This window comes from Pseudorasbora parva, chromosome 12 (genome assembly GCF_024679245.1).
Source record: "Pseudorasbora parva isolate DD20220531a chromosome 12, ASM2467924v1, whole genome shotgun sequence".
Lineage (NCBI taxonomy): Eukaryota > Metazoa > Chordata > Actinopteri > Cypriniformes > Gobionidae > Pseudorasbora > Pseudorasbora parva.
In genome coordinates, this window is record NC_090183.1 from 35,037,469 (window position 1) to 35,049,124 (window position 11,656).

The following is an 11,656-nucleotide window of genomic DNA, read 5'->3' on the forward strand; positions in this document are numbered from 1 at the left end:
AGACCTCTCTCTCTCTCTCTCTGGTCCTAGACACAAGAGCATTTTAAAGGGCACTTATTATGCCCAATTTTACAAGCTGTAATATAAGTCTCAGTTGTCCCCAGAGTGTGCCTGTGAAGTTTCAAATCAAAATACATAACAGATAATTTAATAAACCACTTGAAAAGTGAGGCAATATATCTGTTTGTTTTGATGATTATCTCTATGGCAAAGACTCATGTGACATTGCAGTTCTTCATCATTATTAAATATTACCATATGTATGCGTTTTAAAGCACTCTCAACTTGAGCACACACACCTGATGCATGTGCACAGAGAACTGGATGTCGGTGCATCCTTGAGTGCTATTAAACTAGACTAGTTCTCCTTCATGTGTTATTGCGATTAAACAATCAAACAACCAAATGCTCGCAAGGTTATGTCAAAAACTGCTCTTGACTGAATAACTTCAGTAACTTTATTAAGAACACATTTCTTACTTGAATGCTGCCGTTAAATGTTCTGGCGAGGAGATAAACATGGCCGTATCTGTACAGCTCTCTGAGGGTGGGGTCTATGCTAATACAGCAGTGTTCATCAACACTCGTGGGCGGGGCCTGTGAAATGTGACATCACATTCCCCAGAACCTGCAAACAGCTTGTTTTGAGACACTGCTTATGATTTATGGGGATTAAAAAAAGGAGTGGGTGGATTTTTACCATTATAGGGAGGTTGTGTATACACTGCCAACACACAGTTATGTTCCAACACCTTATAAAAGTGAATTTTGCATAATAGGTGACCTTTAAGGACAAAATTCTGACTAGTCTTGAAATACAACATCTGGGCAATGCCTTGAGGTGTGACAACCACAGTATAAGCAGAATAATTGACTCCGGTCCATTGAATTATTAGAAAATAATGCACACCGGAGGTCTGCTTCGCAACTTATGTAGTTAATGTCCGTTTTGGTCCATTAAATAATACTAACTGAGACAAAATTTGATTTTTAATAATGTATCAGTGGGCCTAAATAATGTCAAAATTAACACGACTATTATTTATACATGGGTAAGAAGTAATTTTCATTGGTTGTTACTATTGTAAAGTGTTACCAGTATCATAAAAGTATTGTATTCCAATCCTCTTTTTTCCAGCATGAATTGGGGTATGAATAATTATCATTGCATTGATTTGAAACTTGACATTTTTAAGTTCAGGCAAGGCATTTACTTAAAACAAGAGTAAACTCAAAATATAAGCCATGGAAACTATTGCCTTAATTTATTTAGGTTCGATGGACACCAGATTGCAGGAGAAATAATAAGAAAGAGAACGAGAGAACGAGAGGAACAGCTGTGGTGTGTAGCGTGTGGATACGCATATCCGTGTGATACACTGATGGCATCCGGTGACTGATTGCAATTTCTATTAATACCAAAGATAACATGAGTTCATAACTCATCTGATTTAGACCTATTTGTACTATATTTGTGAGTGACACATCACAAGACCAAAAGCCACTAATATCATAGATGAACATTTGATGCTACAAGTACACACACTGACAGTCATTGACAATAAGCGGATCTACTTTTCTGCCACATTTCTGTATTGCTTGTAGCCAAATCCAGTGCATATCCCAGTTTAGCCATATTCGTTGTAATTCACATTATAAGCAAATAGCATTTCATCTGCGAGAGAAAGAAACATACCTTTTCCTCACATTTCTTATGCACTGCAGTTTTACACTCTGCAAGGAGAAAATGTGGATTACATTGATAAATATTGATGTACATTATATGTATGTGTGACAGGTTTTGCCTGTGGGGACCAAATATCCCCCAACCTGAAATTACATACACATAGACTAGAGCAACCAATGATGATGAGTAAATGGCTTAACATAGTAAAAAGATATTTAAAAAAGTTAAGTACCAGAGTTAGAGGTTACTTAACTAACATTAGCACAGTTTAAAAACAACAGAAGTAATTGTAAGGTAATGATAAAAAGCAAATGTGTGTTTCACCTCTGCAGTACATGCCATGGCTGTCGAGGGTTTGTCTGCAAACACCACAGTGGTGTTTCTTCTTGAAGTTCCTCTCTTTAAAGGAGTGTGAACCCATTTTCCCCAGCTACGCAGGTAAGCACACACACAAAGACCTCAAAATTATACAGTAGCAGAACAATTTTCACAAATGTATATTATAGGATCTATGTAGGCCTACATTGTGCAAGAAACAAACCCTAACACATCTGCCAACCACAAACATGATATTAAAGAGCACTGAGCACACATGTCCACACGCCCCCAGTCGTGATTATAAGAAGAGCCTTAATCAATCACTCATACACTGGAGGTGATGAATGAAATGCAGGCTATGTTTGTATTGGGGAAGAGTACTGCGATGATAGAACTGTTTTTGATGCACTGAACAGATATTGCATATAACAGTTTGATGATTTGACAATCATTGAATGACAAAACTCTTTTAACTCAACAAAAGACATCCACATATTACCAATATTTTATAAACAAAATATTATGCATTCTATAGGGAAAAGCCTTTAACTCTGTTCATAGCAATCATAATATTTTGTTTATGAAATGGTAGTAATTATCAGTGCTTGAGGTAATGCATTACAAGTAACATGAGGTAATAAATCAGATTACTTTTTACAATTAACTAGTACCACATTTTAAATTTACAACAAAATATCTGAGTTAATTTTTCAAAAAAGTAACGCAAGTAACTTTGTTTTTCCTTTTATTGACTGACAGCTCTAATGTCCCTATGTTGAGAGAAATCATGAGTAGTGCAGAGGCCTTGTGTGTAAGCATGATATTGTGGTTTTAGACTAAATGTAAGCATTTAATCATCTCACTTGCAAAAAACAAACAAAAAACAAAAACAAATCCTGATTCAGTATTACAGAAAATTAATAAAAACAGTGAAATGCAATCCCTCTACTGTAAAAGCCCGAGGCTTATTCATTTCACTTTTGGTGTGAAGAAAGGGACTTTATGTTTGCCAAAGATATAATTATTTTTTTGCTTGTTTTTATTAAAAAACAACAAATAAGAAAAGCCCAGGTGATAAAACGTAATGCAAAAATATTGTAACAATACTTTCCATAAAAAGTAATTAAGTAACGCAATTAGTTATTGTTTAAAGGGTGTAATGCAATATTGTAATAAATTACTTTTTAAAAGCATCTTTCCCCAACACTGGTAATGATTTTAAAGACATATTTTATTTTATTTTATAACACTATTGAAATGTTTGCAGTATCTTATGAGCACCAAAGCTGTATACATTTGATAAAATGTAGTAAAATATTATTTCAATATTATATTCTGTAAAATAACTTTTCAATTTTAATACTTTTAAAAGTGTACTTCAGCAAAGCTGATTTTTGAGCATCATTACTCACTCCAGTCTTCAGTGTCACATGAGCCTTCAGAAATAATGTTGATTTAGTGCTCAAGAAACATTTCTTATAGTTGTGCTGCTTAATATTTTTTTCGTGGTAACCATGATAAAGTTTTAGGATTCTTTGATGAATAGAAAGTTCAACAGAATAGCATTTAATTAAAATATATTTATTTTTTGTAACAATACAATTACTTTTGACAGTCATACTCGATCAATTTAATGCTTAAATAAAAATATGAATATCTTTTAATCTTACTGACCCCAAACTTTGAAAGATAGTGTAGCCTAGGCCTTCATTGTCACGTAAAACATTGTTAGGTTTATCCGCTTGACAATGCTGCCACCTACAGACTGTAAATGGGAAGTAAACAATAGCCATACTATTGGGAAGTGTATGGGAGGCCGTTTCAGCATAAAAACGTTCCAGCGTTACTCGTCGTAATTATATTTTTACTAGTAACAATTCAATTAAAGAGCTCTATAATTCAATTTTCACTAGTAACAATTACAATTACAGAGCTCTATAATTGTATTATTACTAGTAACAATTATGATTATAGAGCTCTCTAATTCAATTGTTACTAGTAACAATTATGATTGTAGAGCTCTCTAATTGTATTATTACTAGTAACAATTCCAATTAGAGAGCTCTACAATTCATTTATTACTAGTCATATGTCTCCATTGACTTCCATTCATTTTTATTTATAGAGCTCTGTAATTCAATTGTTACTAGTAATAATTGGGATTATAGAGCTCTCTAATTGAATTGTTACTAGTAACAATTGGGATTATAGAGCTCTGTAATTCAATTGTTACTAGTAACAATTACGATTAGAGAGCTCTACAATTGAATTGGTACTAGTAACAATTGAATTACAGAGCTCTTCAAATGATTTATTACTAGTAAAAATGCACATTAAGGATATGTGTAATTGCAGAGCTCTATAATTGAATTACAGAGCTCTCTAATTGAATTGTTACTAGTAATAATACAATTAGAGAGCTCTCTAATCGTAATTGTTACTAGTAACAATTGAATTACAGAGCTCTTCAAATGATTTATTACTAGTAAAAATGCACATTAAGGATATGTGTAATTGCAGAGCTCTATAATTGAATTACAGAGCTCTCTAATTGAATTGTTACTAGTAATAATACAATTAGAGAGCTCTCTAATCGTAATTGTTACTAGTAACAATTGAATTACAGAGCTCTATAATTGTAATTGTTACTAGTAACAATTCAATTAGAGAGCTCTACAATTGCAATTGTTACTAGTAACAATTCAATTAGAGAGCTCTATAATCCCAATTGTTACTAGTAACAATTGAATTACAGAGCTCTATAATTAAAAATGAATGGAAGTCAATGGAGACATATGACTAGTAATAAATGAATTGTAGAGCTCTCTAATTGGAATTGTTACTAGTAATAATACAATTAGAGAGCTCTACAATCATAATTGTTACTAGTAACAATTGAATTAGAGAGCTCTATAATCATAATTGTTACTAGTAATAATACAATTATATAGCTCTGTAATTGTAATTGTTACTAGTGAAAATTGAATTATAGAGCTCTTTAATTGAATTGTTACTAGTAAAAATATAATTACGACGAGTAACGCTGGAACGTTTTTATGCTGAAACGGCCTCCCATAGAAGTGCGTCATGCACGTGGGTTGTATAACACCTAATCGATCAACCTAAATATTCAAAAGGAAATATGTTAAGTAATCTACAATTACAGAGAATGTTTTAAAAAGCACTCGTACATCAGTTCACTTATAAACGAATGCAAAAGTTTCCTTTACAGAGGTTGTTTACATACTGCGAGTCTGTGACATTCAAATGTATAACAGATATGAGGGAAAAAAAATTCTTTTCTTTTTAAACAAGGTTCTTAACAAACACTTTTTCAGCTCTCCACCCTTCTCTCTTGCTCTCTGCAGCCAAAGTTTGGGTCATGGATAAAGCATTTCCCTCCACATATCCAACAGCACAGCTTTTTCCTCATACCATTGCCTTCACTTTTTTGAAGAGAGAGCGGAATGGACTCACACTGTCTTGGTTACTAGGATTCGCCTAAAGTTAAATGTACAGGTTATATTACACAACTAGAGACACATTTATTTCCCCCACTCTGCTACTGTTGCTGCTGACATTCTGAAATAGAGTTTTGGCCCTGCTAATAGGAATTCTCTTACACTCACTGCAACACATATACACTCACATTCCGGGCAGGAGTAGACGGGAGCAGGTGGGAAGGCGAGGTATGCTTCCACCGTCCCAGAATTCCACCGTCTATTTTTAAACAGTCTTTCTGACAACAGGATCCTTTGGAAATGCCTGTGATTGTGCTTGCATGGGTATGATAATCTGCCTACCGGTATTTGTCAGTGGTTATGGAATATTTCCTTTTTTTTGTCAACAGCACTGCACGTGCACACATATGACATGCAAGTGTGTGTCACTGCTCACAGCGAATTGTGAAGTGGAAATATTCCCTTATTCTATTTACATGCATTTCAATCTCTAAGGGGGTTAATTTTCCACCCTATAGCTTAGTTTTGCAAGGGCACATAACATACTAAAGCTGTCTGACCCCAAAGAGTCAACCTGTCGCCTACTGACGGACATGGAAGTGTGATTGTGAGCAAGCATAAATGTCCATTGGCAGAAAAATCCCTTTAGCTAAAATTCATCCTTACAAAAAAACTTTCACTTTCATGTACATTAAGCTGCATTATTATCAGTGACACGAGTCTAAATATTCTTAACAAAACCACTTTAAATAAGTGACTGCTAACAGCACTTAAAATATAAACTTTGACCTGAAATCTTGTTGGGGAAAAAATAACATACGGAATGTCAACCAATTCGGGAACCCCAAGATAAATATATATATATATATATATATATATATATATATATATATATATATATATATATATATATATATATATATATATATATATATATATATATATATATATATATATAAAAACTTTATAATAACAGTTAATATAACTACATAACTAAAACTAGAGCCAATATAAATATGCTAAAACATATAATATAATGAATAATATAAAACTACAATGGCCTGGTTTCACAGGCAGGGTTTAGATTAAGCCTAGTCTAGATTAAGCCAGGATTAGGTCTTAATTCAATTAAGGCATTTAAGTAACTTTTTATGAATGGGCCTTAGAAAAAACATTACTGATTTGCATATTGAGATGAAAAAAAATGGAACTAACAATTTAAGATAAGTCAGTACAAGTTGCTTTCAGTTAAAACAGCTCAAACATGCATTTTAGTTTGGGATTAATAATAATAATAATAATAATAATAATAATAATAAATGCCAATTAGTTTTGGGCTACAAACAGTACTTTAACATTATTTATTATTATCTAGATTAATCCTAATTTCTACATTTAAACTGTATAAAATAATATTTGTGTGTCATGAATGAGCATGAATTATTTAACAGTATATTAACATTAAACTAGATTAATAAATGCTGTATTTTTTCATTTTATTTAAAGAAATGTTTGTTAACTATGTTTGTCAAATGTATGAACTAACTTTAATGAACTGAACCTCATTGTGAAGTGTTACTATGATAACTTGAAGTGTTGTGATTATAATTTTTATAGAGTACATTAACTAAATAAATCATTAGTTATAGTTACATTTGTTCTCCATAGACCTGCAATCTAAAGATTACAAATATGGAATGATTAACAGAAGACATAAAACATAAGCATTGAGGGATATCCACTGGTGTCATTGGAGATCATCTTACCTATATATGACCACATGCTTACACACACTCATTCACACACACATACATACCTCTGTTAAGCTGAGAATCTCTGCATCCTCTGTGAGGTCTCGTGTTTTCGGGGGGTCCGAGGGCTGGGAATCCCTCTGTTTAGCCCACCGCTGCTTGCTGAAGACACAACCCATTCTACTTTCCTTGCTTTATTCCTCCTTAGATATTCTTTCCTTCTACTCTGACACTTTCTTAGCCCTTGTTTTCCCTAGTCTTCAGTCCAGGTTGCTCCTTGTTTCTCAATGTCTTAGCATCCAGTTCCAACGCCGAATCGTATCTCTCACACCATCTTTTCCACACATTCTCTCTCACTTCCAATGTCTCCCTCTAAGTGTCTCTCAGGGTGTCCTCCCTCTGACTGTCTCTTGCCCCTCTCACATGCACACTATGTAACGCCCTCCTTCTTCTCTATCGCAGCTGTTTTTGGCAGGCTTACGTCAGACCCTTCCTCTTCTCTGGCACTTGAGCTCTGCTCACCCACTGGGAGCCATCACACACACACATACACACCCCCCTAAGGCTTGTATTCCAACATCTCTCCACCACCCAGTCTCCAAGTCTGCTCACTGAGAGAAGCATTAGCTCAGTCTTCTGTTCCTCCTCATCTCTATCTTTCATTGGCAGAATGAGACAACAAAGCATCTGTTCTTGTTCCTTCACATCCGCTCCATCCTAGCAGCACTCGCCTCACATCTGCATGTGTGGGTGTAATGCTGAATAAGTTACTGTGGAGCACATGAAACCGCAAAACTGTTCCATGAATAAAATTCCATTCATTTATTTTATTTTTTTAGCAGGGTGAGTTGTAGCTCCAAATAAATGAGGAAAAGCGGAGTTGACAGTAGAAGTTGCAAGACTGTGAAAAAAATAAAAGTTTTGTGGAACAAAACATCTTTGAGTGGAATAATCAACATTTTATTTTTGGGTTATTATTTGCAATTAATAAAGTTAATAAAGGTTACATGACAGATTTGGCATCTTACGAATCAGAAATATAGACGCTACTTCTGCATTGCTCAAAATATCTATAGTTTGTGTCAAAAACTACAATTCATTTAATTTGCATTAACCATTTTTGTTCATAGTATTTCTTTTGTAATTATGGCTAATGAGTGTCCTACAGTGAGGTACTGCATTTAAATTAATTGTGTAAAATAAAACGGATCTGGTTATTGTATAATTACCATATACAGTGATAGAAAGTCATGAAAACATGGAATCTGGATTACGTAATCAGATTTCAAAAAAGTATAAATACTTATAATTAGACCTCACTCATAATCAGACTATAGTTACTTTTTTTTTTTTGATGCTTCTTTTCTTTTCTTTGCTTCTTCTTTTAAACACATTTTTTTTTTTTTTTTGTATGGTTTAATGAATTATCTTTTCATTAAACTTACAAACACCCTCCAGTTCCTTCTTGAACCTATTTGGGAAAAATGCACTGTTATTGATCAAGCAGGGAATCTATTTAGCTTCTCTGTATTTTTATATGGTATAACATATCCAGTTCAATGTGATAAATGAGTTGGGTCGAAAGTAATTTAAAAGTAATCAAAAAGCTGTCTGATTATATTACCCTAAATGTATAAACTAATGGGATTACGTAACAATTTTTGTCATGTAATTTGTAATCAGTAACCAACTACATTTTTTAATTAACCTTCCAGCACTGCACTTAAAGCTATTATATAATTAAAGCAGTTACACCACATCTGAGTTAACATCTTATTACTACATGGACTGTTTTTAATTATGCAATGTGTTTTTATAGCAAAATAATATTCAAGTGAACAAATAAATCTAGATTGAATACTTAATTTGACCCATTACCAAAAACGTATTTGTGGAACACCAATAGATAAATGTTATTTGGTTACTTTTAAAGGTTGTTCATGTGGGTTCTGTGTCCAGAGACCACCAGTTAGCACCAACTGTTAGACAACAGAAACAACACGCATTCATGCACCTGACACAGCAGAAAACCCACACTAAACACACAAAGCGCACCTGTCACTAAAGGCTGAAAACACACAGGATTGCAGTCTCACACAGGATACCTTGGCACTTCTTTTCCCCTTACACCAGTTTTCCAATTGAGACTCTCATGCTGCCTTCACATGCTATCGGAGTTATCGTGAATCCAACACTGTAAAAAAATGAATGATGGTTCTTGTAATTTTCACACACAAAAATGAAGGTGATAATTAAAAGTAGTGTGTATATTTTCTTAAAATTAAAATTGTAGGTCAGTGTTGTATAGAAAATATTGAGAACATTTCACCACCAACAACAACATCTGTTAATATTTAATGTTCAGTTATGATTGACATTTGAAAGAATTTCTGTTATGTTGAAGTTTTGACCGTTACCATTGTGCAGAAGAGTAGAGCTTATGGTTATGTTGTGATGTGAATAACTGCATGCTCTTATATAATAAACCATGTTGCTTTGTTCAATGAGCGTGATTTTGCTAATGCAAGTCCAGTTATAGTAACACGTTTGTTTCTACTTTTGCTGGGCTAACAACAGTCTGTTCATAAACAGGTCATTTCCATACTCTAATTTATATTTTAAATATAGTTTATTTAAACTAGTTTTAAACAAATCTAGTTTTATTTTAAATGACTTTAAAAATGCACCTTCCACTAATAATATTCAATTCATTATGTGCTATAGACTAAATTTAGGACATTCTACTTAATTTATTCAGGTAGATTCCACAAAAAAAAAAAAAAAAAAAAAAAAACTAATTGTAAAATCTACTGAAAAACAATAAGTGCAATTGTCACTTTTTTAAATGGCGTATAATATTTAAAAAGTTGGACATGAACACCCTCTCAAGTCGTATTTACCACTGGGAAGTTTGTGAGTAATTTTGATACCCAAGTTTAAGCGTTATCACACGTCCACGTGGGCTCTGAAACAGTAAGTGTTATTATGGTTTTTTTTTTTTTAAATAATGTTGGAATCACTTTCAGAACACTTTTATCCCGCTGATGAGCGATAAACAGGAAAAGCTCTATAAAAAGGGAAGTAAACATTACAACTAGTGTTAATGACACAGAAGGTATATGGTTGGAATGCAAATACAGTTATCTTATAATCGGGAATCAATTTATCTGATTTGTCAATCTCTCTGATTTGCATAAATGTAACGGAAACTGAAGCTTTCCATAACATAAAACCTTTTAAAAGATAATTGCGACTTTTTATCTGGCAATGCTGACATTTTTCTTTTTCTTTTTAGATACATATGCACAATTGTGAGTTCTAAAGCCAGAAATGCAAGTTATAAAGTAAGAATTGCGTGATATAATTAAGAATAGTGTGATGGTCATAATTGCGAGAAACTCAATTTTGACTGACTCGCAATTGCAACTATCACACAATTCTGAGAAAAATTGTCCGAATTCTGAGGGAAAAAAGTTGCAATAACTATGCAAAAAAGTTTGGCAACACTTAACAGTAAGGTCCATTAGTTAACGAACTAATGATGAACTTCACTTATAAAGCATTTTTTTTATCTTTGTTGTTGTTAATTTCAACATTTACTAATGCATTATTAAAATCTTGTTAACATTAGTTAATGCACTGTGAACTAACATGAACAGACCTCGAACAGCTGGATTTTTATTAACATTAACTAATGCTGAACAGAGGATGGTTAGTTTGTGTCAACTAATACAACCTTATTAGTAACCATTTGTGTGCCCATTTGTTTTTAACTCTGTGGCAGAAACAAGCTTCCATAGCAAATGGTAAATGAAAGTTCATTAAAAAAAAACTAGCTTGAAGGCAAGCATTTTTGTTTAGCTCCAAAAGAAACAAATAGCAGACCACAAGAACCATGGCTTGTTTATAAATGCCATCAGGATGACAAAAACATCACAATCATCAAATTCAATGTATAACAGGACCAGACAGTTGAGCTATTTCCATGTGTGGACACAATTCAACAGAGTCCATCTGAGTATGAAGGATATTATGAAAATGTCAGACTATGTCAGCTGGAACAGCCCAGGTTATTGGCAGGAGAGGTTCAGTAAGGGCAACTGGGAAAACAAAAAGATCCCACCCTAGAAAGGGCCATAAAACCCTTCCAATAAAGCAGAAATGGGAAAGACACCTTGAGAAACACACATGGCTCAAAATTTGTCAAAGCTTAGATTAAATGGCAGTAAACTGTAACCAAACTATTTTTCTTGTGGCACAGACGCCACCACTGCAGTGCCAACAGTGGATCTTCATGCAGTCAGACTTTACCATAATTCAAATAATAATATATTCCTCATGAAGGAAAAGCATTAAGTGTTTTGGACAGCTTATTTCAATACTCAATCACCAAGAGACTGGGAGGATCTGCACAGCCTCAGTGTTGGAGCATTACATTG

At 33.5% G+C, this 11,656-nt stretch overlaps 1 protein-coding gene across 5 annotated transcripts in view; it reads right to left on the reverse strand.

The window, feature by feature from the left end:
• Positions 1–7,918, reverse strand: part of tns2b (tensin 2b) — a 28,189-nt gene extending 20,271 nt beyond the window's left edge. For 3 of the 5 annotated variants that reach the window (XM_067459983.1, XM_067459984.1, XM_067459982.1), the window contains exons 1-3: positions 7,283–7,918; positions 2,012–2,117; positions 1,697–1,734 (exon numbers count right to left, since the gene is read on the reverse strand). In XM_067459983.1, the coding sequence (XP_067316084.1) occupies positions 1,697–1,734; positions 2,012–2,117; positions 7,283–7,396 (258 nt within the window). In that variant the 5' untranslated portion in view covers positions 7,397–7,918. The remainder of the gene's footprint in view (positions 1–1,696; positions 1,735–2,011; positions 2,118–7,282) is intronic. The other 2 variants (XM_067459986.1, XM_067459985.1) reach the window with 1 other exon arrangement.
• Between the last annotated feature and the right edge of the window lie 3,738 nt (positions 7,919–11,656).